At 41.7% G+C, this 27,449-nt stretch overlaps 1 protein-coding gene across 4 annotated transcripts in view; it reads right to left on the reverse strand.

The window, feature by feature from the left end:
• PLCE1 (phospholipase C epsilon 1) overlaps positions 1-27,449 on the reverse strand; it is a 334,637-nt gene that overhangs the window by 70,470 nt on the left and 236,718 nt on the right. For all 4 annotated transcript variants that reach the window (XM_032245666.1, XM_032245665.1, XM_032245667.1 and 1 more), the window contains 3 exons: positions 20,753-21,011; positions 18,641-18,846; positions 8,545-9,220 (listed from right to left, as the gene is read on the reverse strand). In XM_032245666.1, the coding sequence (XP_032101557.1) occupies positions 8,545-9,220; positions 18,641-18,846; positions 20,753-21,011 (1,141 nt within the window). The remainder of the gene's footprint in view (positions 1-8,544; positions 9,221-18,640; positions 18,847-20,752; positions 21,012-27,449) is intronic.

Raw genomic sequence — 27,449 nt, forward strand, 5'->3', positions numbered from 1 at the left:
CATTTAAGGCAGGTTGTCCTGTGCAGTTCCAAAGAAACGCTTATAAATAGATTTTGCTTTGTTGCAGATCATATGCAAAGAACCAAGAGGCGTGTGTGTGTGTGTGTGTGTGTGTGTGTGTGCTTGCTCCTTCAGCCTAATTAATGTTCAATAACTATCTGATTTTATGACTTGTGCATTCCCACTTCCTGTATCCTGCTGTGGATCCCAGGATGCTGAATAACTTGGGTACTTGACAAATAAATCTTTTGGTGACCTCTTACAGTGGGACACTGTGACATGACTGTCCATGATCTATTTCTCCCATCTCTAACCATACCCTAATTTTACTTTAACTGTCTCTTCTTCACTGGATGCAGTCTCGACAGGTCAATCAAGCTGAAATATCCTCCTTTGACCAATGATTGATATATGATCCCAATAAGCCACTCAGAATCCCCTTCCTGGAGCAGGGTTCTTGAATGCAGTGATACAGAGAATGAAAATGGCTACAGATCAGTTCACCTGCTGAAGAGACTCCCTGCTAACAAGTCACTAGGAGTGACTCCAAATTGGAATAAACATTTCATGAATGAAACCTAATGAATAGGTTTTAACTACCTTTTTGAATAACATACTCTGAATCAGAAAGAAGAGTAAAACTTTTATTTATGGATTTTAACCAACATATCTTTAAAAGCTTAGTAGACTTATTACAGTTTACATGTAAAAGAATTGGCACCATTAACCTCTATTGCTTTGATTTTTCTAATTTCAGAACATCCCAAGATGGGCCAAACTTTACCACTAACAGAAATATGTTTAGGTAAGGAAAAGGAAGGATGCCTTTGTTTAGTCTTTTCTTTAAAGGAAGCTTTCTGGGAAGTAAAATGCAGTTTAAATCTTTCTTTTGTTTTACACAAAATAACATACTTGTTTGGGATGGATGAAGGATATACTTTTTTTTTTCTTGGAGACAGTCTCCCTCTGTTGCCAGGCTGGAGTGCAGTGGCATGATCTTGGCTCACTGCAACCTTCCCCTCCCAGGTTCAAGCAATTCTCCTGCCTCAGCTCCCAAGTATCTGGAATTACAGGTGCATACCACCACACCCAGCTAATTTTTGCATTTTTAGTAGAGATGGGGTTTCACCATGTTGGCCAGGCTGGTCTCGAACCCCTGGCCTCAAGTGGTCCACCTGCCTTGGCCTCCCAAAGTGCTTGAATTACAGCCATGAGCCGCTGCACTCGGCCTACCTTCTTTTTTTAATGTGGGAGATGGACTACCAGGAGTGAAGGCACATTTTCAGTTTTAGAAAACTGTTTATGTCAAAGTTGAAGAATAGAAAATAGATTCCTTAAAAAATATCCATGCACTGTTACCTCTTGGCATATCTTTGAATGTGACATTTTGAAGACCATTAAACTAATCTATATCCTTTGAAGAAATCTCTTTTTTCCCCTGAAGATAGCCAGAATCTGTTTGTTTGCTTATAACCAAAGATAGTTACCTATTAATCCCATATTTAGCCTTCTTAGCCTCCCAGAGCTCCTTCCTAATACCCAGGATTATGGGTCATCAGTTCTGTCCATGATAACCTTAAGCCAAAGCTCAAGATATTGGTCTTTCCTCCATACCCTACATCAACATCTATGCACAGTTTACTTTCTTGGATTTTCCTGATGGAAGTAGTAACAAGAGTTAACACAAAAGAAGTAATAACATTTTTTTTTACTTTAAAAAGGCATCTCTTTAAAAAAGCGGCCTGTCAGGGACTTATTTGTAGTGAAAATAAGGAATTTTTCTGTATTTTCTAGGAAAAATACAGAAAAATCCAAGAAAGTAAACTGTGCAGAGATGTTGACTCACAAGGTGAATGATCTCTGCATTTCCAACTGAGGTACCAGGTTCATCTCATTGGGACTGGTTAGACAGTAGGTACAGCCCAAGGAGGACAAGCCAAAGCAGTGTGGGGTATCACCTCACGTGAGAAGTGCAAGAGGCCAGAGAACTCCCTCTCCTAGCCAAGTGAAGCCATTAGGGACTTATCCTGACACTCCAGCACTCTGGATCAGATACTGTGCTTTTCCCACGGTCTTCACAACCTGCAGACCAGGAGATTCCCTTCGGTGCCTACACCACCAATGCCCCGGGTTTCCAGCACAAACCTGGTTGGCCATTTTAGCCACAGCATTTTTTTTCTCTCATACCCCAGTGGTGCCTAGAACAGCAGTGAGACAGAACTGCTCATTTCCCTGAAAAAGGGGGCTGAAGCCAGGGAGCCAAGTGATCTGGCTTGGCAGGTCCTACCCCCATGAAGACCAGAAAGCTAAGATCCACTGGCTTGAAATTCTCGCAGCCAGCACAGCAGTCTGACCTGGACCTGGGAGGTTTGAGCTTGGTTGGGGGAGGGGTGTCTCCCATTGCTGAGGCTTGGGTAGGCGGTTTTAACCTTGCCTGTGTAAGCAAAGTCACTGGGAAGTTTACACAGCAACTGGGTGGAGCCCATGGCAGCTCAGCAAGGCCTCTGCCGGAAGACTGTCACTAGATTTCCTTCTTGCTAAGCAGGGCATCTCTTTAAAAAGACAGCAGCCTGTCAGGGACTTATAAATAAGTCCAGGATCAGACAGGTTCACAGCCAAATTCTACCAGAGATACAAAGAGCAGCTGGTACCATTCCTTCTGAAACTATTCTAAACAATGAAAAAAGAGGGACTCCTCCCTAACTCATTTTATGAGACCAACATCATCCTGATACCAAAACCGGGCAGAGACGCAACCAAAAAAGAAAATTTCAGGCCAATATCCATGCATGATGAACACTGATGCGAAAATCCTCAATAAAATACTGGCAAACTGAATCCAACAGCACATCAAAAAGTTTGTCTGTCATGATCAAGTTGGCTTCATCTCTGGTTGATGAAGCAAGGCTGGTTCCATATATGCAAATCTATAAACGTAATCCATCACATAAACAGAACCAAAGACAAAACCCACATGATTATCTCAGTTGATGCAGAGAAGGCCTTCAACAAAATTTAACAGCACTTTATGCTAAAAACTCTCAATAAACTTGGTATTGATGGAATGTATCTCAAAATAAGAGCTATTTATGACAAACACACAGCCAATATCATACTGAATAGGCAAAACTAGAAGCATTCACTCTGAAAACAGGCACAAGACAAGGATGCCCTCTCTCACCACTCCTATTCAACGTAGTATTAGAAGTTCTGGCCGGGGCAACCAGGCAAGAAAAAGAAATAAAGCGTATTCAGTTAGGAAAAGTGGAAGTCAAATTGTCTCTATTTGCAGATGACATGATTGTATATTTAGAAGACCCCATCATCTCAGCCCAAAATCTCCTTAAGCTGATAAGCAACTTCAGCAAAGTCTCAGGAAACAAAATCATGTGCAAAAATCACAAGCATTTCTATACACCAATAACAGACAAACAGAGAGCCAAATCATGAGTGAACTCCCACTCAAAATTGCTACAAAAATAAAATACCTAGGAATACAACAAACAAGGGATGTGAAGGACCTCTTCAAGGAGAACTACAAACCACTGCTCAAGGAAATAAGAGAGGACACAACAGATAGAAAAACATTCCATGCTCATGGTTAGGAAGAATCAATACTGTGAAAACGGCCATACTGCCCAAAGTAATTTATAGATTCAATGCTATCCCCATCAAACTACCACTGACTTTCTTCACAGAATTGAAAAAAACCACCTTAAATTTCATATGGAACCAAAAAAGAGCCCACATAGCCAAGACAATCCTAAGCAAAAAAAAAAAACAAAACAAACAAACAAACAAACAGCTGGAGGCATCACACTACCTGATTTCAAACTAGATTACAAGCCTACAGTAATCAAAAGAGCATGATCCGGTACCAAAGCAGAGATACAGACCAATGGAACAGAACAGGGGCCTCAGAAATAACGTCACATATTTACAACCATCTGATCTTTGACAAATCTGACAAAAACAAGCAATGGGGAAAGGATTCCCTATTTAATAAATGAGGATGAGAAAACTGGCTAGCTAAATGCAGAAAGCTGAAACTGGATCCCTTCCTTACACCTTTACAAAAATTAACTCCAGATGGATTAAAGATTTAAACATAAGACCTAACATCATAAAAACCCTAGAAGAAAACCTAGGCAATACCATTCAGGACACAGAGATGGGCAAGGACTTCATGACTAAAACACCAAATGCAATGGCAACGAAAGCCAAAGAAGACAAATGAGATCTAATTAAAGAGCTTCTGTACAGCAAAAGAAGCTATCATTAGAGTGAACCAGCACCAAAGAGAATGGGAAAAACTTTTTGCAATCTACTCGTCTGACAAAGAGCTAACATCCAGAATCTACAAAGAACTTAAATTTACAAGAAAAAAACAACCCCATCAAAAAGTGGGTGAAGGATATGAACAGACACTTCTCAAAAGAAGACATTTATGCAGCTAACAAACATGAAAAAAAGCTCATCATCACTGGTCATTAGAGAAATGCAAATCAACACCACATTGAGATACCATCTCATGCCAGTTAGAATGGCGATCATTAAAAAATCAGGAGACAACAGATGCTGGAGAGGATGTGGAGAAATAGGAATGCTTTTACACTATTGGTGGGAGTACAAATTAGTTCAACCATTATGGAAGACAGAGTGGTGATTCCTCAAAGATCTAGAAATAGAAATACCATTTGATCCAGCGATCCCAATACTGGGTATATATCCAAAGGATTATAAATCATTCTATTATAAAGACACATGCACACATGTTTATTGTGGCACTGTTCACAATAGCAAAGACATGTAACCAACCCAAATGTCCATCAACGATAGACTGGATAAAGAAAATGTGGCACATATACACCATGGAATACTATGCAGCCATAAAAAACGATGAGTTCACATCCTTTGCAGGGACATGGATAAAGCTTGTGTCAGTTTGCCAAGTATGAAACCATCGTTCTCAGCAAACTGTCACAAGAACTGAAAACCAAAGACTGTATGTTCTGACTCAAGCGGGTGTTGAACAGTGAGAACACAGACACAGGGAGGGGAACCTCACACACCAGGGCCTGTCAGGGGGTGGGGGGACAGAGGAGGGATAGCATTAGGAGAGATATGTAATGTAGATGATGGGGTGATGGATGCAGCAAACCACCATGGCACGTATATACCTATGTCTAACAAACATGCATTTGCACACGTACCCCAAAACTTAAAGTATAATAAAAAAAAAGAAAGTAACTTCACTTACATTTACTACATAAAAAATTCTAATGTCAGACAGATTATTTTCTATATAAGCACTTCCCGGCCAGGTGCGGTGGCTCACGCCTGTAATCCCAGCACTTTGGGAGGCCGAGGCGGGTGGATCACGAGGTCAAGAGATCGAGACCATCCTGGTCAACATGGTGAAACCCCGTCTCTACTAAAAAATACAAAAAATTAGCTGGGCATGGTGGCGCATGCCTGTAATCCCAGCTACTCAGGAGGCTGAGGCAGGAGAATTGCCTGAACCCAGAAGGCGGAGGTTGCGGTGAGCCGAGACCGCGCCATTGCACTCCAGCCTGGGCAACAAGAGCAAAACTCCGTCTCAAAAAAAAAAAAAAAAAAAAAAAAGCACTTCCCAAACTAGTGATTTAAAAATGCTGTTATAGAGCTGTTAATAGAAGTTTGGAAAAACCCAAACAGTTTTTCACAAATTTCTTTAGCTTATAGATAAATTTAAATGTATTTTTTTTTAAACTTTAGGGCATCTGAGAAAATTTAATTTTCTAACAGGTATTATAAATCACCAAGAGAGCATTTAACATTAACAAAAGATTTGACCTTTTGTTCTCTGAGTACTAAGCATCTTTTTGGTAATCCCCGAGTCAATTTGGGAACTGGGTTATATGATGAGAAAAGGATCAGTCCATTGGTCTTTCCCACTTTTTTCTCTTGAAAGAAATCCTGAGTGTCTGTTTCTAAGGCACATTGCCTGACTTCATAAATGGCTCATGTAGAGAGAGCAATGTCGAGAAAGAATGTCACCTATATTTCAGAAGTGGTTGAGGAATATGAGCTGTTTTGCCTTTACACTGCAATATCTTGGTTCTGTGCAGCAATGGCGAGGGAGGGTGGAGCTGTGTTTGCAGCTGGGCAGTACTGAGTCTTCTCTAGGTCCCTTCGGTCTCTGTTCCAGCGGCAACTCTTACCTCTTCATCTGCTGTTCATGGTCTCAGCTGGTGCCTCCTTCAATGAAAGCTGAAGAGTGCTAGGGTAAATGGGAAACCAAGTACCTCTTATGTATTAATTCAGTTACCTATGCTAAGCTTGAGAAGGAGACACGTGGAACAACTAAACCACACAGACTTTGTGAGGGGGATTGTAATTGAGCTCAAACACTGTCGTATGCCCATGTGTGGATTTTCCTCATTCTAGAAGGCTGAGGAATAATCATAATTAAAAATTGACATTCACAGTAGCTCCTGAAGACCTTTTTTTTTTTTTTTTTTTTTTTTTTTTTTCTAGCTGAGTCCACTGAAAACTCCCTGTGGAGTACAAAGGAAGCAGGTCTTTCCCTCCCTCCCTCCTTTCTTCCTTCGAGACAGAGTCTCTCTGTCACCTAGGCTACAGTACAGTGGCACGATCTTGGCTCACTGCAACCTCCACCTCCTAGGCTCAAGCAATTCTCCTGCCTTAGCCTCCTGAGTACTTGGGAGTACAGGAGCCCGCCTAATTTTTTTGCATTTTTAGTAGAGGTGGGGGTTTGCCATGTTGGCCAGGCTGGTCTCTAACTCCTGACCTCAGGTGATCCACCCATCTCAGCCTCCCAAAGTGCTGGATTACAGGTGTGAGCCAGCGCAAGGTATTTTGTTTTCCATTTTAGAAAAGTTAAAACTGTCTTTGTGCTGTGTGACATTAGGATAATTGTGTACACAGGCCTATCTGCTTATTATTAATCAATTAATCAGGTTAGTAGTCACTCAGGATATAGTCTTTACTCATAATCATGTCATGGGTGTGGGGAAAGAACAAAGAAGGGGCATTACATGTGCCTTGCCTAACTTCCCAGGGTGACAAATGTTTTTAATTGTCAGAAACACATTAGAACTGTGAAAAGTACATGAAATCAGCCATTTGAGTAGTTCAAGTAGTAGTTCTATTTGTTCTGTGACAATAATACAAAAGATATTTCTTTTTGCCATGAAGATAGAAAAGCATAGCAAAGAAGAACTGAATACTTTGATACAACTCATTTGGCAATGACACTTCAAGTGTCACCTGGTTGCAGAATTTAAGACTCAATTTCCAAGCAATCTGTACCCTTTTTTCCCCAAAGGATGCTACTCTGGTTATGCCTCTGTCTCTTCTATCTCATTCAGCCCAGCCCTGCTGCCACGCTAAAAATATCGTGTTAGAGTACTTGATAACGTAGGGTTAAAGAAAGACGAACTCACTCAATGCAAGCAGCTGACCATGGAAAAACTGCCCAATAAGGGCTGCTGTCACTACAAACCTAGTAAGGAAGAACTCCACATAAGAATTATCCCACATTTGGGAAAGCTTTTTTCAACCTTAAAGAAATTAACCCCTAACCTCTACAAGTAGGCAGGAATATGCAGTAAATTAAAGAACTCACCAAAAGTTACATAGCATGTTAAGAAATGAACCAGGATTTCAGTTTCAATAGGGATGGTTTTCTATATATCAGCTAGTTACTAATCATAAAAATATTCAGATAACAATGCTTTCCACTGAACCTTGAGTAAGTGAAAATGCTTATATTAACCGGTTTCTTTGCAGATGGGAGAACTACCATGACATTAGTCACTATTTTTATGTAATATATAAAAATAATACAAAATACAAATAGTGACCAGGGTCATGGTAGTTCTCCCATCTGCAAGGAAATCAGTTAACAGAAACATTTTCACTTACTATAAAAAATAAGTAAAATGTATTTCATACAAAATACAAATAGGACCTCCTATAAGTGCAGACACTATTCTTTATACATATGAATTATACTGTGGCTTTACACATATTAACTCAATGTTTTTTTTTTTTTTCTGCGACAGAGTGAGACTCTGTCATGGAATGCAGTGGTGCAATCTTGGCTCACTGCAACGTCTGCGTCCCGGGTTCCAGCAATTCTCCTGCCTCAATCTATCGAGTAGCTGGGATTATAGGCATGTACCATCATGCCCAGCACATTTTTGTACTTTTAGTAGGGACGGAGTTTCACCACGTTGGCCAGGCTGGTCTTAAACTCCTGACCTCAGGTGATCCGCCCATCTTGGCCTCCCAAAGTGCTGGGATTATAGGCGTGAGCCACTGCCTCAATTAATTCTCACAGCCACCTCTGAAGCAGGTACTGTTATCATTTCCATTTTATAGAAAAGGGGATTGGGGTACCAAGAGGTTAATTAAAAGCTGCCCAAGGTCACCACAGGTAGTAACTGACAGAGCTAGGAGCACGAACCTGGTGGTCTGGTTGCCAAGTGTATGCTCTGGAGTATTAACCGAGGAAAGACAGACGGCTATGCCCCTTACCTGATAGAGGCTGACGTACTGTTTCCGCAGCCACTGCTGTCTTTGGTCAGGGAATTTCCTCATCTTTCTCACAGATCTAGTGAGTTCCAACAATCCACTGAAGAGCATTTTAGCTGTGTGCTTTGGTGCCACAAAGTGCAATAATCTATTGTCCGTGGTCTGAAGCCCATAGAGCAGTGTCACGCCAGTCTCTGACAGAAACATGCTACCCAGTTTGTTCTGAACACACACAGTGTGTATATCAATGCCAGGGTGGCCCATGTATACAGCCTTCACTGCAAAAAGATCCAAGACCCCTTCTGTCAGGCCACTTAACCCAGCATTGCCCAGGAGTGGGAATTTTCCAGGCTCAGCTGTGTTATTAAGTACGCCAAGTTTTGCTTTAGTGCTGGCTAGGGAGGCAGTTGTGGGCTTTACCCAGGTCAAGGTGCTGTTGTCGGGCTGAAGCTGGAGGAAGCAGCGGGCAGAGAGGTGTGTGTCCTGATCGTAGTGGATGACCGTGGCCCCCTGCAGCAGGAACTGGTGCACGTCGGCTTGAATGGACAGCACGTACCATGGAATGAGCTCTGTCCCATGGTCGAAGGCCTTCTGTGAGTCCTCTGAACCATGAGAGTCATATTCTTTGGATTGCTCAAAGATGTCACTGTCTGAATCCAACAAATCTCCAATTATAAACCTGAAGAAAAGAGACCAGTTTGGTTTGTCTTATAATCAAAAGTGTGAACAACCCAAAGTCATTTTCACTGACACTGGACTTTATTTTTCATCGCACTATGAATTCAAATTAGCATAGGAAATACAAAATACTAAATAGCACACAGTAACTTTTAATAACTGAGGCTGGGTGTGGTGGCTCATGCCTGTAACCCCAGCACTTTGGGCGGCCGAGGAGGGTGGAACACTTGAGGCCAGTGGTTCAAGACCAGCCTGGTCAACAGAGTGAAACCCCATCTCTACTAAAAATACAAAAATCAGCCAGGCATGGTGGCGTATGCCTGTAGTCCCAGCTACTTGAGAGGCTGAGGCAGGAGAATTGCTTGAACCTGGAAGGCGGAGGTTGCAGTGAGCCGAGATTGTGCCATTGCAATCCAGCCTGGGCTACAGAGTGAGACACCATCTCAGAAAAGGAAAATTTGAGTAACTTTTTACAACTGTATTCTAATATTCTTTATAACTGTATTATCTTTAGCAAGGTATCTGACCATAAGCACAAGAAAGCAACTACTAGATGACCTATTGTATTTTTATTCTTAACAATAATAATCTTCATTACATATTAGTTTTCCTGCTTGTGTCAGGAACTGTGTTCAATACTTTATGCACATTTTTGTACTAAATTCAGTCTATGTGCAAGGTAAGTTTTATTATTCTTTTTCTACCTATGAGGAAACTGAGATTCAGAAAGGGAAAGTAATTTGCTCAAGGTAGCTCATCTCAGAAGAGGCCAAGCTAAGGTGAGAGATTTTGGTCTAACTTTATAGCCTGGGATCTTCATTGTTAGGCTTGTTTGCATTCAATTAAATCATAAACAAAAGTCATGATCTGAAGATACTGGGGCTAAAATAGGAAAAAACAAGAATTAATAGGCTGGCTTGAGATGTATCTCTGTTAAAAATAAAGTACAATTAGTTCAAAGATACTCCTTGGAAAGTAGGCAGATTTCTTGAGCCCAGAAGTTTGAGTCCAGGCTGGGCAACCTGGTGAGACCCCATTTCTACAAAAAATACAAATGTTAGCTGAGTATGGTGGCATGCCTATAGTCCCAGCTACTCAAGAAGCTCAGGTGAGAGGATTGTCGGAGCCCAGGAGGTGGAGTCTACAGTGAGCTAAGGCGGAACCATTGCACTCCAGCCTGGGCAACAGAGCAAGACCTTGTCTCAAAAAATAAAAAATAAATAAATCTTTAAAAGGACATTCCTTGGGAAATATGGTAATGGTGGCCAGATAAGCAAGACAGTTTTCCTGGACTCAGCCTTAGATTTTTTACTGTGTGCGTGTGTGTAGGTGTACACAGAAAAGGCTAGTCTGCATAGAAAATTTAGCATGTTCCCTCCACTGAGTCAGGAATCTGGATTATTTGAGCCAGGAGGATCAGGGAGCAGTGAAGGCAAGGGATTGCTCCTTTTCTACATGGCCACCTTGACAGGAACCTGCCCAAGAGTCTCATTCTTTACAAAGCATAGGAAAAGGTAAGACAAAGGTTTCTGCTGTTTCGTCCACAGACATTACTAGCAAAGTGGTGGGTAAAACTGTGAAGGAGCTGGTGTATAGGCTGTTCCACGTGTCTCTGGGAAAGAGGACCCTCATGCTCAGGATACACTTGGGCCACCTACTCCTCCTGATGAGGCAACAACAGTAGCATGGGGCTTGGTGATGCTCCTCAGTTTAGACTGTGGCCCCTGAATAAGATTACCATTCTTGCTTTCAAACAGCAGGTCCTACCTCCTTGCCCCACACAGTGGATATTCTTTCTTAAAAAAAGAAATATTGAATTGTAGTGTCTCACAAATCTGATGGTCAGAAAATCCATTTCAGTGGCCCATACCAGAAACAACCGAAAGTCCAGCAACAATAAAGTTGATTTTGTATCTAAATACATAGAATTTGGTGTATTCATGCAACGTAATTCTGTACAGCAATGAAAATGAGTAAACAACAACTACATAGAACACCACAAAGTTTAAGCAGGACACACAAGAATGCATATGGCATGTATTTGTGACACAGAAATACATACATATAAGTAAATGTCGGTTTCAAAACCAGGCAAAACTATACTGTACTATTTAAGAATGCATATGGGTAGAAAAACTACAAAGAAAGACAGGATGTTGTAAAACTTGTAATAGTTTTTTTTCTAGGGGAAAGCTGGAAACATAATTGGGAAGGGAAATAAGAAGTTTAGAAATGGTGGCAATGTTCTAACCCTGGGTGCTAGCTATAGTCATTCACTTGATGATTATTCAAACATATTTTCTGATAAATGGTTTATTTTAGAACAGTTTTAGACTTATAGAAAATTGCAAAGACAGTATACCTTACACAAAGTTTTCCCTATTAATATCTTACATTAGTCTGGTATACGTGTCATAATTCATGAACAAATCCTAACACATTATTTCTAAGGGTCATACTTTATTCAGATTTTCTTAGTTTTTACCTAGTGTCCTTTTTCCTCTTCCAGGGTCGCCCATTACATTTACTTGTGAGGTCTCTTTAGGCTCCTCTTGACTATGACAGTTTCTCCTTGTTTTAGATGCTCTTGACAGTTTGGAGGAGTACTGCTCGCATATTTTGTGGAAGGTGCCTCAATTAGGACTTGCCTGATACTTTTCCCAGAAGTAGATGCAGGTTATGGATTTGGGGAAGGAAGACCATAGAGGTAAAGTGTAATTCTTATCACTTCATATTGAGGGAACCTCCTACCAACCAACATGACTTCTCCCTGACGATATTGACATTGATCACCTGGCTGAGGCCCTGTGTGTCATGTGCCACTGTATACTTACTATTGTTACTTTTAACTCATTTTCATACTCTACTCTTTGGAAAAAAGTCACCATGCCCAGATCACTCTGAAGGAGTGAGAAGTTATGTTGCACCTCCTTGAGGATGAAGAATCTACCTATTTGAAATTCTTTTGCACAGAAGATGTATCTCTTCTCCCCCATTTGTTAATTTATTGTTTACACATATCATTTACTTTTGTCAGTATGAGCTCATGAATATTAATACTTTGGGTGATTTATGATACCGCTTTAATTATTTTGTTGCTGTGGCAATTGGGAGCTCTCCTGTTGGCTCTTGTATTCCTTTCACATATTCCCATCACCCTGTGTGTTTTCTTTTGAGCACTTCCTTACTACAAGATGCTCCAGGCTCATCTTGTGTATTTTCTGTCCCAGTCCTAGAATCAGCCATTCTAGGAGAAACCTTGCCTCCCTTTATTAGAAACCAAGATCTGGCCAGGTGCAGTGGCTCACACCTGTAATCCCAGCACTTTGGGAGGCCAAGACAGGTGGATCTCTTGATGCCAGAAGTTCAAGACTAGCCTGCCCAACGTGGTAAAACCCCATCTCTATTAAAAATGCAACAATTAGCTGGCATGGTGGCAGGCGCCTGTAGTCCCAGCTACTTGGGAGGCTGAGGCACAAGAATTGTTAGAACCCGGGAGGCTGAGGTTGCAGTGAGCTGGCATTGTGCCACTGCATTCTGGCCTGGGCAACAGAACAAGACTTTTTCTCAAAAAAAAAAAAAAAAAAAATCAAGATATGGGATTACATATTTTATGCCCTTTTCCCAACGTTATTCCATAATAAAAAGTGAAAAAAGAAAAAATTCGTTTGTGTTGTATTTAGCTCCATCCCTCTGAAACTGCTCTCAGTAACATTGGGAAACCGAAACTTATGTCCTCTTACACAACAGCTTCATATATGCCTGCTGCAGTCACCCTGGGTTTAATGTTAAATGTCACCTGTTTACTGTGTGACCTTGTCAAAACACTCAACCTCTCTGGGTCTCACTATTAAATGGCAAAAAGACAGTGCTCATCTCACAGAAGGATGATGAAGATCAAATAAAGTAACAATTGGAAAGCACTCAGCACAGCGCCTGGCTAGGTAAAGTACACTCATTAAATACAGGAAGACCAAGGTTTCATTCCTTGCGCTTTTCCTTTCCCGCTTCCTCTTCTCTAGGCTACCACAGCCCATCTGCTCCTCTAGAGGGGCTTTCTTTTCGGACCATTTCCACATTCCCCATGTCCTACTACTTGTTGTTTTAAGAGTAAAAGGATTCAATTGGTGAGTATTAGTACCCAGTAAAATACAACATATAAATTTGGACATAGAACTTCAGATTTTAATTTAGCAAGATAAATGGTGTTTTCCATATTCCTTTTAAGTTCTGAGTTAAGTCAAGCATGTTCCAGTGAAAAACTACAAGCATTTTAAAAAATAGTGTCTGGAAAAGAAAAATCGTAAGCCTTTTCTGGAGCCTGTTTCTGCTGCTCAGAGATGATGTAAGCTGGGAGAGAGGGGACGCTGTCTTTCTTGGCATCAGTTTTTATTTTAGAATGCAAAAAAAACTAATGCCAGCTGGTAATAATTCCATTAAAATGCAATCTTCCAGAGACTAATGCTCAAAATAAAATTGACAATTGTTTGTAATGAAATAAGTTCATTTTGAGCAGGAAGCTTGTAGCTTTTGTCTATTAGATGACATAGTGACTGTTATGCAATTTTGTGCCTGATTCTCTTAGAAGATAATTTCCTGTGAGTTTACAAGAAGGGATAAGGTAGAATGTTAGGAGTCATTTAGGAACTAAATAATGTTAACCAAAGATCAAAGATATGGTTTACCAGTAAAAAACCTACCTTGTCAAACTTAGGTTGTATGTCTTAAGGAGAGGACCAAGGAGTAAAAACAGAAGAAAGGTGTTTATCCTCCTCCTAAAGAGCTTCCATGGTATCCTTCAGTTAGAAACCATAAATAGACAGTCTTGTCTAATGTTCCCTGATGAAAATTTTATATTGGGTGATCAACAGGTATTTGTTAACCTGGTTAAATATTTCCTTTGTAAGCATTCATTTGCCTCCTGCAAATTTAACATAATCTCTTGAACATGAATCACCAAGTGATAAACAAGCCTAAATTAAAATTTTTAAAGGTAGAAGTAAATCTATGTCCTTTCCAAAGGACTTGCTACAGCTGTTATCTCTAATAAAATCTTGTGTTTTTAATGCTCTCTTCTGGAAAATTATTGCTTTTAATTAACCTAGCACCTTCCTTGACTATAAGCATTCTCTGATTATATCTGAGCAGTTTGTTGGTTTTGGAACCAGCCTGCCCGAATTTAAATCCTGGCCCTCCTGGCTGTGAGAGTAAAATGGAACTGTTAAGATTAAATCATTTAATATATGGAAAGAATTTAGGGCAGTGTTTGCTTAAACATAGGCTCTCAATACATATTAGCATCTTAAATATCGTTAATATTATTGCTGTCTGGCTTGCATTTACTAAGTTAGTATTGTAGAACAAAGCCATCAATACAAACGGAGCTTCTCTGTAAAAACGATATCCAAGTTTCAAGTTGGGATTTAAGTGAGAAACAAGCCTAAGGTGAACGTTGTGCAGGCAGTGGGTAAATGGCCTTCTTTGTTACAAATCACAGAAGCAAGATGGGTCTGAGGTGTTGGCCAAAGAAGCAGAAAGAGAGAAATACAGGATCCCAGGTATTCCCAGCAAAGCTGGGGAGTGAGACTGTAGGAAGGTCTGGGCTGGGCTGAGGCAGCTGGAGCAGATAAAGGGCGTTGTGAGTTGGGGGTTGGTAAGGCTGAGGCCTGTCTGCATCTTTCGCAGTGAAGAATAACTGATTTCCTATCCTTTTATGATTTGGGGCAATCACATGCGAACTTGTGTACGTGCGGTTAATCCAGGTAACTATTATCTTTTCTCAGGTATTTTACTTTCTTATGCTTAGCTTTTTTTTTCCTATCCCTGTGGGGTTGGATTATCTTCCAGGCATGTCTTTAATGAGGCTACTGGGGTTGAAGGACACAGAAAATAGCTCTTTGCAGTAAGGGAGAGGAGATGACTGAGGGGTACTTCTGAAATGGTGACTGCTGCCAAGAGTGTCCACACCTAAGTGCTGGAGCCGCCTGTATTTGTCTGTTTTCACGCACTTATAAAGAACTGCCTGAGACTGGGTAACTTATAAAGGAAAGGGGTTTAATTAACTCACAGTTCAGCATAGCTGGGGAGGCCTCAGGAAACTTACAATCATGGCGGATGGCGAGGGGGAAGCAAAGCACCTTCTTCACAGGGTGGCAGGAAGGCAAATGAACACAGGAGGAACTACCACCCACTTATAAAACCCTCAGATCTCACGAGAACTCATTATCATGAGCCCAGCATGGGAGAAACTGCCCCTATGATTCAATTACCTCCACCTGGTCTCCCCCTTGACACCTGGGGATTATAACTCAAGATGAGATTTTGGTTGGAGGCACGGCCAAACCATATCACCCTCAGAGGCTCAGCTTGGCATTTTAAGGGTGTGAGGCACACATTAATGACAATAGCCACCATTTATATTGGCACTTAGAAAGTGCTGTGCATTTTTCTTAATTTATATATCTCTCTCACATAATCCTCACAAAAACCCTGTCAAGTAGTATTGTCATTCCCAGTTTACAGATGACAAAACTGAGGCCTCGTAAGATTCAGCTACCTACCTAGGTGACAGAAATAGTAAGTGGTGGTGTCAAAATTCAGTCCCAGGCAATGTGACTGAAAGGTCTGAGTTCTTAATCAGCTCAAACAGCCTCCGTTCTCAGTTTCTGTCATTATCTACTTAGATCTCATTTCTCCAAATGTACAGATCCTTCTTAAGGTGCAGCATGCCAGAGAGGGTCAACAATATTGAAAATGATGACAATAAGAACTTGCAGCTCCTATATGACTCTATACTCTTCTCTATACACCTTAACACTCCGAATTTCCATTTCCCAGCAATGGTGCTGCATGCTACTTTTAGGTCTCCATGCCTTTGTAGGTTTTTAAACACATACCTTTTTAAAAACATGCACAGGCATAGCTTATTTATTCTTTATGCCAGCAAATAAAAAAGTATTTATTAATGAGCATTATAATTCATATGAAATGTAATTGGAATGCTTTCAGAATTCAGATGTTCCTAATCTTCAGGAGTTAGACATAAAAAGAGGGTGAGGTTTAGCCCCTCTACAATCAAAAGAAATGCCTTAAACGTTGCAGGACTAAGGATCATTGCCTGTGACTGAACACATGGTCAGGCTCATGACCCAGCACTAATATTGATTAGTCAGGCAAGTGGTGTCAGCTCACTGGGCACAACTTCTTCATCTGCACAGAAGTTAGACAAGCCTACTTGAAGACCCCATTGACATTTCAAGATTTTCTCAACCCAATTCCCTTCCCTGCCGACATCTTGAAGTTTGTTTTTCGTTGTTGTAGAGACAGGGTTTCACCATGTTGCCCGGGCTGCTCCTGAACTCCTGGACTCAAGTGATCTGCCTGCCTTGGCCTCTCAAAGGGCTGGAATTACAGGCATAAGCCACTGCTACCCAGCAAAAAGAACTCTTGAACTTTTTATAATCACTTTTTGAGATTTCTATGAGTGTTTCCAGTGGTTTTCTGGCAGGAGTAGCTGTGAGGTTTGGGAAGAATTATAAGAGCACCCTGGAGGCGGGGTGAACCAAAGGACCTTGAGATTGTCCTTTCTTTCTTTGCTGTAGTTTTCACAGGGCTGGTGGTTGCCAAGTGAACAGGGGCTGGAGGTTGCTGTTTGTAGAGTCTCTGTTTCAGCCAGATCAACAAAGCATAATTCCTATGGGCTTTTCGATCTGCACGTCTTTGGCACACATAACCCTGTTCTGGACATTTTAACATGGGGCTCTGAATCAGCAATGGATTCCCATGTCCCGGCAGATGGCCACAGAAGTCGTGCTTGCTGATCTGGTTTCAGTGAATTTCGTTAAACAGTCCCGTGACCTATGTTGTGTGTTGAGCTTCCTTTCAGAATAGCAGTCACTTGAGGCAAGGAAGCTATCACTGGTATTTAGGTACACAAGTTTCAAAGTGAGGATTTCAATATGACTTCACAGGTTTTATAAAAGAAATATTTGCATTTTTGTGTTTTTCTCCCCTTCTAAGAGTGCTTGCAGCAGGGTTTGGAAAATGGGCAGAGGAAGAGAAATGTTCTTAGGATGTAGATGATAAAATCATTAGGAAGAAGACAAGAGACTAAGGAGAAAATTAGAAACAAAAATTTCGTAACAGGTGATGAAATGATGCAAGAAATTTATCAGCTGAAGGAACCTCAAGGGAAAGGAAAGGATAGTCTAGGGTCTGAGACTCAGTAAAAGTGGCAGTCCTGAAGGTATTTTAGAAAGGTTGAATGACATATACACATGCACAAACATCACACAGCCCCAGATGAAGGTTATTGTAAAAAGAGCCATGTGAAATTCATTATTTTATCTACTCCTATATGATGTATCCTAGCCTTGATAGTAGGATTTAAGGAAGAAATTTCAGCCAGATCCCAGTATGAGGAAAAGGCATTCTTTTCCCAAACATCTGTTTAATCTTTCTTACAAATATTGTGAAACCTATAATGAATTGTGATTTCCTCTCTCCTTTGACTGCTAAGAATCTCAGCACAAAATTGAGTCACTGTGTAGACTATATAGTACACATTTTTGTATGTTTGGCTTTCTCCTATCCTTATTTTTCTTTTCTTTAATATCCGCAATTATTCATATTTATTCTATAAGCATCTAGAAAATCTTTTGGTGAAAGAAATAGATATTTACCTAGATACTGAGAAAGAGAGAGAGAGCGATTAAGAACTTAAATGGCTCTGAGAGGCTTCCTCTGCAGATGTGCTTATTTGTAGATGGTCTTCTCTCTACATGTAGTTTGCCACTAATGTCAGCAACCTGCTAAGTGAAAAATCTTTGAAATAATCTGAGCAACTGGAAGGAATGAACAATTAAAAATCTGCAGATTCCTTGTGTGTGTAGGGTTAATTTTAACACACCTCACAGAGCACTGTTTCTCAAAGTGACACCCTTAATTGTCAACTCAGAATCACCCAGAGTTTGGGAGAGCTAAAAATATTGACTTCTAGGTATCACCTAGACCTAACTAAATTAGTAGATTTGATTTAAAAATATCTTAATACCCACCCAAGAATTAATAAAACCCACTGTTAGAAAACTAGGAAATAAAAGATCACAGCTCTCCTCCTGAAATTTAATGTGTTGACTTCTTAGAAATGGCAGGATAGCTCTAGGTCTGTTTTTTTTTTAAAGAGGTAATAAGTTGTAAGAAGTTAAATTATAAGCAGTAATTTTAGAGCAAAGCAGCAAAATAAGAAAGATAAATTCGAATTTGGACTTGGTAAGGTTTGACAATAAAGAAGTATGGCTTAATGATAAAAGTGGCAGGTTTTGATGAGGTGTCCATCTGAAACTAAGCTGAAGTAGGAAACGACTCATCAACAGGAAAAAAGAAGACGTGGGCATTCCCCACTTTAAAGTGTAAAACTTACTGCCATCGGGTTTTGTCCTTCAAGGAACTTTTCCTGGAGCTGTTCCCTTCACTGGGGCTGTCCTCCTCCTCTGTCTCCAGACTTCGGCTGCAGCTCCGGATGACCTGGAAGATGCTGTTGACAGTGGACTCCTTCTCCGAATTCCTTAAGCCATTTTGTCCCACTCGTTGTAAGAAATTATCTTGTCCACTGTAATCTGCCACAAACTACAGAAAAATATATCGAGAATTTGCTATTGCAATTTAATATGCCTGGACAACCTACTTGGCTGGGAAACGAAATCATAAAGTAATAAATAATGGCATTTGTGCCTATTTTATGGGAAAGAAAACAAGAGCCTCCAGGAAAAACATTTTTTCATTTCACCACATGAAATATCAAAACTCACCCTTGTTTCCACTGAGACAACTTTAATCCCTCTAGGAATCGACACTCACATTTAAAACACCAAAAGCAATATTATTCCAGGGTTCCCTAAGGAGAAGATTAGCCACTTTGCAGAGGAAGGGCATGGTTATTTTATCCTTGTAGTGAGAACTGAGAAAAACCATGAGTAAAGTATGCTATTCTACAGAACCAGATAAAATGACTGGGCCCAAGCAAAACACTGAGAAGAGGTGATGTTTTGCTTTACTGCTCGTGTCCTATAACAACACAGTGGCTTCTTCCTGGCTTTTAAGCTCTTTTTGTTTGTACAGTTGATCCAGAAGCTTCTCGCATCAGAGGTGAGAGCTGTGCCTGGGATAAGAGATGTGGAGTGAGGGGTGTGGCCTGGGAGGCTTCCTTTAAGCTTCCTTCTCCATTTCTTGCCATTTTATCCCAGCTCATAACCCAGAGAGATGCCGGCGGTGTTGCCTGTACCTGTCAGGGGCTCTGAAGTCTTCCTGATATCAGGTGATGCCTTTGCTCCCAGGTGACACAGAAGAGGCTGAAGGTTGAGGAGAGTCTTCCCACTTCCATGGAGAAGGTGTGTGCATGACTCTCTCTCTGTGTGTGTGTGTGTGTGTGTGTGTGTGAAAGGTCAATAGTGTGTGTGTGTGTGTGTGAAAGGTCAATTCCATCATCATGGCAGGAATGATACTAGATTGGGGTTTGGTCCCAGGGAAAGAACTTCCCAAAATCTCCATAAAGCTTTTTCCATTTAGTCGCTTCTTTCATTTTAAAACACCTTAGAGAAAAGTTTCCTTCTCATTTCCCTCCAGTTTGTCAATCCCCCTTCTCTCCAATGCCCGATGCCCTGGATCAAAGCTCACACCATCCCTTCCACTTTGGGAATCAGGAAAAGGAGGCAACGGGTTTGGAAGGAACAAGGCCCCAGGAATCAGGAGCCCGGAGCTTGTCTCTAGATGAGGCTCCAGGCTCCCCAGCATCTTTCTACAAGGGATGGAAAGGAGGCAGTGTTGACTTCCCCTCTTTTTCTTCCACTGATGTGGAAAACTTAATACACTCATTGACTTTCTTTACTCCCTGCATCCAGACATTCCCACCCAATAAGAAAAACCTGTCAATCCTTGAAAAAAAAATCTAAAACAACCACCTTTTCAACTTGTACTTATACATTAAGCCTAAAACATTAAAATTAACTTCACAGGCCGGGCGTGGTGGCTCATATCTGTAATCCCAGCTCTTTGGGAGGTTGAGGCAGGTGGATCACCTGAGGTCAGGAGTTCAAGACCAGCCTGACCAACATAGTGAAACGCTGTCTCTACTAAAAATACAAAATTAGCCAGGTGTGGTGGTGCATGCCTGTAATCCCAGCTACTCAGGAGGCTGATGCAGGAAAATTGCCTGAACCTGGGAGGCGGAGGTTGCGGTGAGCGGAGATCCCACCATTGCACTCCAGCCTGGGCAACAAGAGAAAAACTGTGCCTCAAAACAAACAGACAAACAAAACAAACAAAAAACTGACCGCAATACTATGCCCCACACAGTGCTAGCTGGCATTGTTTTCTTCAGAACATCCACGGATCTATGTGCCACCCAGAAACAGTAATAACAACTGTTAACCCTGTGTTCAATCAGTGATCATTTCTTTAGTGGGCACAGGCGGGGCCTGATGAAACAGACGGCAACAGTGGCTCCTCAAGCCACGATGATTCCGAAAGGCCTTACCTCTAAAGTTTCTTCTCGGGAATTGTACCGCGGGCAAAGCTTCATGAGGCCGGAGGCACCATCGAGCACTTCACAGAGCTCCTTCAGAAACACCCCACAGAACGGAACCACTTTACAGCCAGGGATGTGCAGGGCACGCGTCACCACCTTTCTGTACTCACAAGAGGACTCATGCTGGGCCATAGTGTCCTTCAGGCCCCTCATGGTCTCAATATCAGACTGGTCCATAAACTGCCACATTTTTAAAACTTTTCTTGACCTATTGCAAATAAATGACATTTTTTAGTCTGAAGGAGGAACAATATAGTTTACAGCAAGGAGCCTAAATTCCATACAAATTCATTCTTTTTGTTAATTTTTTTTTTAAGGTGGGGTCTCGCTCTGTTGCTCAGGCTGGAGTGCAGTGGTGCGATCTCAGCTCATTGCAACCTCTGCCTCCAAGGTTCAAGCAATTCTCCTGCCTCAGCCTCCCCAGTAGCTGGGACTACAGGTGTGTGCGACCATGACTGGCTAATTTTTGTAGTTTTAGTAGAGATGGGGTTTTGCCATGTTGGCCAGGCTGGTCTCGAACTCCTGACCTCAGGTGATCTACCCGCTTCGGCCTCCCAAAGTGCTGGGATTACAGGCGTGAACCACCACACCCGGCCCCAAGTGTTCTTTACTTGTTAATATTTATGTAGGGTTCCTATCCCCATTGACTTCCCCAGATAATATGAATAATACTTTTGTAAATTGAAACTAAAAATTAAATAGGACAGATACAAAGAAAAATAAGCATATGGAACACGTTAGTTATGGAAGCTGGGCACTGAATGCAGGTTTGAGTTTTTCTGGCAGCTATGGCCAAAAGGAGAAAGCAGAGGGTAATATGGTTTGTACAAATATTGATGGAGGAGGACTGCCTGGGGAACCTGGCCCATCTGGTCCCCTTGATCTTTTAAACATTACTCTTGGATTAAGCCAGTCCCTTAGTGATAAACATAAGACCATTGTTTTCACCTCTTCTGTATAGATTTTTACTGAATCAAGCTTTGACATGAAGCCACCAGTCCATTTTGGGGAACCTTGTAAAGTATTCTTTGCATACCAGGATGTTAAGTGGGACTTTCCCTATTCTGAAACTCCTGGTGAGAAACACAAGTGACATTGCACCACACCTTCTAAAGACAGGCCATTACAAGGTGGTGCCTGAACTGCTCTGCCCAATCTCCTTCTGCCCATGCAGAGGAAGTGGATCTGAGCAGATAGGTTGGGAATATTTCTCCGGGGGGAATTGTGGGAGGGCTCACCTCTCTGTGAGAGGAAGATGTGTAGGGGGTGTTAAGTGAATTCCATGGGGACATTGAACTGTGTCCCGGGCAGCTTGTGGATCACATGGACTGGTACCTGACTCTTGCCTAAAGATTTGAGGCTAGATGGAGCTGCCTGAAAGAGAGAAGATTCCAGTGGACACATCCTCTGCTTGCAGAGTTTGGAGGGCAAAGTGCTGAGTCTTTTCTGTGAGTCAGGAGGGGACAGTGTAGAAAGAGGTGGGGCTTGAACTGTCTTGAAGGGCTTGCCTTCCCAAGGAGGTGACCCTAGCAGAAAGGGTCTGTGAGGACAGGACCCCTGGGGAGTGAGGACTAAGAGGCTGACCAGAGGGTACACTGCATTTCACTAGGTAATTGTGCAGTGGGGAGGTGGGGGAAAGGAGTAGGGTAACTAGTAAGAAAACCTAAAAGCACCCTCCATTGGTCTCTGTGAGGGCACCAAGGTCAGATTTCAACTGCCCCATTAGGTAAGACTCTGTGCTCCCTCTATCCCCATTCTTTCCCCTCTCCTATCCTGTCCACCTGTTTTCTGCAGAGACCCAGTTGAAGAGAAGAGGGAGAAAAAAGATAAACCCTATCTTCCCCATTACTACAAGTCTCTGAGATTGGCTGGGCTGTGAAACATGGGAAAGGGAGGAAAATATTTATTGAATAGAGATTGAAATTTTGATTTACGGTTGGGTGTGGTGGCTCAAGCCTGTAATCTTAGCACTTTCGGAGGCTGAGGCAGGTGGATTGCCTGTGGTCAGGAGTTCAAGACCAGCCTGGGCAACATGGTGAAACCCTGTCTCTACTAAAATACAAAAAATTAGCTGGGTTTGGTGGTGTGCACCTGTAGTCCCAGGTACTCGGGAGGCTCAGGCAGGAGAATCGCTTGAACCCAGGAAGCGGAGGTTGCAGTGAGCCAAGATCACATTACTGCACTCCAGCCTGGGCAACATAGTGAGACTGTGTCTCCAAATATTTTTTTGATTTAGATTAAACTGGATTACAAAATCATTGTGTAATATATAAGGCATCCAAAAGACATAAAGAAGTACAACATGACAACACCCATGTGCCAACCTCTCAGTTTAAAAAATCAAAGATCAACAATGTGGTTGAGGCCCTGGTGTGTTCCTCCAAGAACATGCGCTCTATTCTTCCCTCACCAGACTGGACCACCACTGCGACTTTGGGGTTCTCTTTTCCTTAAAATTCTTCATACTTTTCCAATATGTGCATATATCACTAAGCAAGTTGCAGAATTGTTTGTGCATTTTTAAACTTTATGTAAATAGTATCACATGGTAGATATTCTTAGACCGAGGTCCCTAGTCTATGGGCCACAGACCAGTACTGGTTCACGGCCTGTCAGGAACTGGGCCCCACAGCGTGAGGTGAGCAGCGGCTAAGCAAGCATTACAGCTTGAGCTATGGCAGCCATCAGATCAGCAGGTTCTCATAGGAGCGCAAACTCTACTGTGAACTGTGTGTGTGAGGGATCTAGGTTACATGCTTTTTATGAGAATCTTATGCCTGATGATCTGATGTGGAACAGTTTCATCCAAAACCATCTGCCCCCACTCCCACGTCCCCAGTCTGGAAAAATTGTCTTCCACGAAACTGGTCCCTTGTGTCAAAAAGGCTGGAGATCGCTGTTTTGCTTTTTCCTTTTTAAACACAGCCTTAAGTTTGCAAGATTCATTCATGTTCAAGAGTGTAGGAGAATGAGATAGTGTGTTAACTGTGAAAGTGACTGGAAAAGATCTCACAATGTAGCAGAATCTAAGCTTGCAGGAGGGAGAGCCAGTTGAAAGGTTTGAAAGGCAATCAAGTCAGAAAAGTAAAAGGATTTTATAATTTCATCCCACTAAATCCAGCTTGTCCTATACCTGGCTTCTTATAAGACAGTGAGAATTCTTTTTTGGGGAATGAAGGGGAGGTACAAGAAACGAAGTAAAGGGAAGAATGAGACATGGTTCTCATTGGTCTCTTATTGTGTGAGTAATGTAGTAGTGATGGTTCACTTGGAGACAAAGGGCAAACTCTAGCAAAGATCAATTCTTTATTGCTGAATTGAGAACTGACACTACTTTTAAAAGTTTTATTTCACTTTATGATTATAAAGGGACTAGATACTAATTGTAGAAAATCTGGAAAATATAAAAAATATAGAAAAACCACTTATAATTCTACCATACACAGATATTAGGTATATTTCCTTCCAGCCTTTATCCTATTCTTGTCTACATGGGTATATAAATATTGCTGAGGTTATTAGGGATAGAGAGTTTTGTTCCCAGATAGATTCACGTATTATATGTTACCTGCTTTCCAACTATATAAAAACTTTTTGGGCGGATGCAGTGGCTTATTCCTATAATCCCAGCACTCTGGGAGGCTGAGGCAGGGGAGATCATTTGAGGCCAGGAGTTCCAGACCAGCCCAGGCAACATAGAAAGATCCCATCTCTAAAAAAATGTTAAAAAAATAGCCATTGTGCTTGTGCACTACTGTAGTCCTAGCTGTTTGGAAGCTGAAGTGGGAGGATTGCTTGAGCTCAGGGTAAGAGGTTACGGTGAGCTATGATCCTGCCACTGCACTCCAGCCTGGGTGACAGAGCAAGACCTTATCTCTTTAAAATTTGTTTTTTACCTTATGTCTGTAGTCCTAGCACTTTGGGAGGCTGAGGCGGTGGATGGCTTGAGGTCAGGAGTTCGAGATCAGCCTGGCCAACATGTTGAAACCCTGTCTCTACTAAAAATACAAAAAAATTATCAGGGCATCATAGCAGGTGCCTGTAATCCCAACTACTCAGGAGACTGAGGCAGAAGAATCACTCAAACCTGGGAAGTGGAGGTTGCAGTGAGCTGAGATCACACCACTGCATTCTAGCCTGGGTGACAGAGTAAGACTCTGTTAAAAAGTATTGTTTTGGCCAGGCGCGGTGGCTCACACCTGTAATCCCAGCACTTTGGGAGGCTGAGGTGGGCAGATCATGAGGTCAAGAGATCGAGACCATCCTGGCCAACATGGTAAAACCCTGTCTCTACTAGAAATCCAAAAAAATTAACTGGGCATCGTGGCGTGCATCTGTAGTCCCAGCTACTTGAGAGGCTGAGGCAGGAGAATTGCTTGAACCCAGGAGGCAGAGGTTGCAGTGAGCGGAGGTCGCGCCACTGCACTCCAGCCTGGTGCCTGGTGAGGGAGTGAGACTCTGTCTCAAAAAAAAAAAATCCTTTTTTACAAACATCATTTTTGATGGCTATATAATATTCTATTATCTGGATGTATTACATTATTTCCTTTAACTATTTTCCTATTGTTGTTCATTTGGGTTATTTTAAATTGGCACCATGACTGAGTAAATATTGATAAATCTTTGCACTTCTTACTAGTGGCTTAAAAGAGCTAAGAATTTAGTTAGAGGAAGCAAAATGTACAATGTCTATTAAAAACCAAAGTCACTTAATAACAAGTGTGCTTTCTCTTCCCATTTAATTGCTTAAAAAATAATGCTTATTATATTGATAATAGTTAATTGCTTTCAAGTCTAAAAGTGCACACATAAGCTCTGCCTCCATAATCATTGCATCATAAGAATATCTGGTCACTTACCTCCTGTGTACTGAATAGCTGTGAACAAAAGACCTATTATACCTGGTACTTTTGCCTATCTATCTGTAAAGATCAAGTTAGTTTTAAGCCAAATATAGGAGCATGAAACTAGGCGGCAGTGGGTCTGGGGTGTGAGACAAAATGCACTGGGATCAGTGCTGAGGTCTGTCCTGGTTTGAGATTTAGGGAGATCACCAAGGTCTGTGGTCTTCTTGGATTTTGGATTTAAACTAAGCTGAATCTTAAAGTCCCATTCACTCTAGGGTTCCACAGGTCATTCTGAGGCCATTCTTGTAATAAGAGAATCTAGAACATGGTATGCGGCAGCCAGCCTCCAAGACAGCCTCCCATGGTCCACACCTCCTGGTTTTGTGGCTTTGTACATTCTCTACCCACAAGGAATCCATCTGGTCCTATGTGATCAGTACAATATGGCAGGAGTGACTGTGTGTGATTCCTGAGGCTAGCCCATAAAGGCATTGCAGCCTCTGCCTCCCTCTCTTGGATCATTCACTTTGGAAGGAGCAAGCCACCGTGCTGTGATGACAGTCATGTCATGGGGTCAGGAAGTGAGGTCCCTGGCCAACAGCCATCACCAGCTTGCCAGTCAGACACAGAATGATAAGCATCATTAAAATAAAATGGCCTTATTGAAATACGATCATTCTTTTCTTAAAATAAATGTAATACACATTTTCTTTTTCTTTTTTCTTTTTTTTCTGAGATGGTGTTTTTGCTCCTGTCACCCAGGCTGGAGTGTAATGGCGTGATCTTGGCTCACTGCAACCTCCGCCTCCTGGGTTCAATGATTTCTCTGCCTCAGCCTCTGGAGATTACAGGTGCCTGCCACCACATGGAGCTAATTTTTGTATTTTTAGTAGAGATGCCATGTTGGCCAGGCTGGTCTTGAACTCCTGACCTCAGGTGATCCACCCGCCTCAGCCTCCCAGAGTGCTGGGATTACAGGTGTGAGCCACTGTGCCCAGCCTACACATTTTCTTTATAGAAAATTGATCACAAAGAGAATAAAAATCATTTGGATAATAGCCTCTGTTCTCTAAGGCTTTGTTGTTGTTTTCACTTTTTGCTTCTTTTGAGTCATGTCTGATGTATTTGTATGACTATTTTAAATGTCAAGGACATGATCATTTGAGTTTCCTCTTAGTTAAGAAAGTTGAAAGGGACAGAAAAAAAACTAGAACTCTGGGAGTTTTCATCTCCTCCCCTAACCTGGAATTGGTACATAGGGACCTGGATAATCAAAGAAAAACCTCGGTTAATGTTATGAAGTAAAATTCATTTGTAGTGAGAACCCTCATGGGGATGGTGAATCTCATGAAACCATAACAATAACAATAGCTTCTCTTTATGGGGCTTTACTATACGCCAGGCATGCGTGTCAAATACTTTATATTATTTCACTGAATTCCAACTAAAGATGTAGGGACCTTTTAGTATTACTCTCATTTTGCAGATGAAGAAACTGAGGCTCCATGAAGTCAAGTAGCTTGCCTGGATCATACAGCTATTCCTTGAGGGAACCAGGATTTGATTTCCCGATATTCTAACTTAAGAACTCATTCTCTTCTTCCTCACATACCATGCTGCCTCCCACAGGAGTGAGAACAGTTACTTTACACCACGTAACTGAGGTTGAAAGGGGATAAAGCAGGCAACTTGGTGAACAGATGGTGATTTTGTTATTAGCTTGATGGAAAAGGCATAGGAGTAGGATATCGTAGTGGTTGAGATCATGGGCTCCAAAATCAAGGTTGCCTGCATTCCCA

This window comes from Sapajus apella, unplaced genomic scaffold (genome assembly GCF_009761245.1).
Source record: "Sapajus apella isolate SASKATOON/1434 unplaced genomic scaffold, GSC_monkey_1.0 scaffold58, whole genome shotgun sequence".
NCBI classification, from domain to species: Eukaryota; Metazoa; Chordata; class Mammalia; order Primates; family Cebidae; genus Sapajus; species Sapajus apella.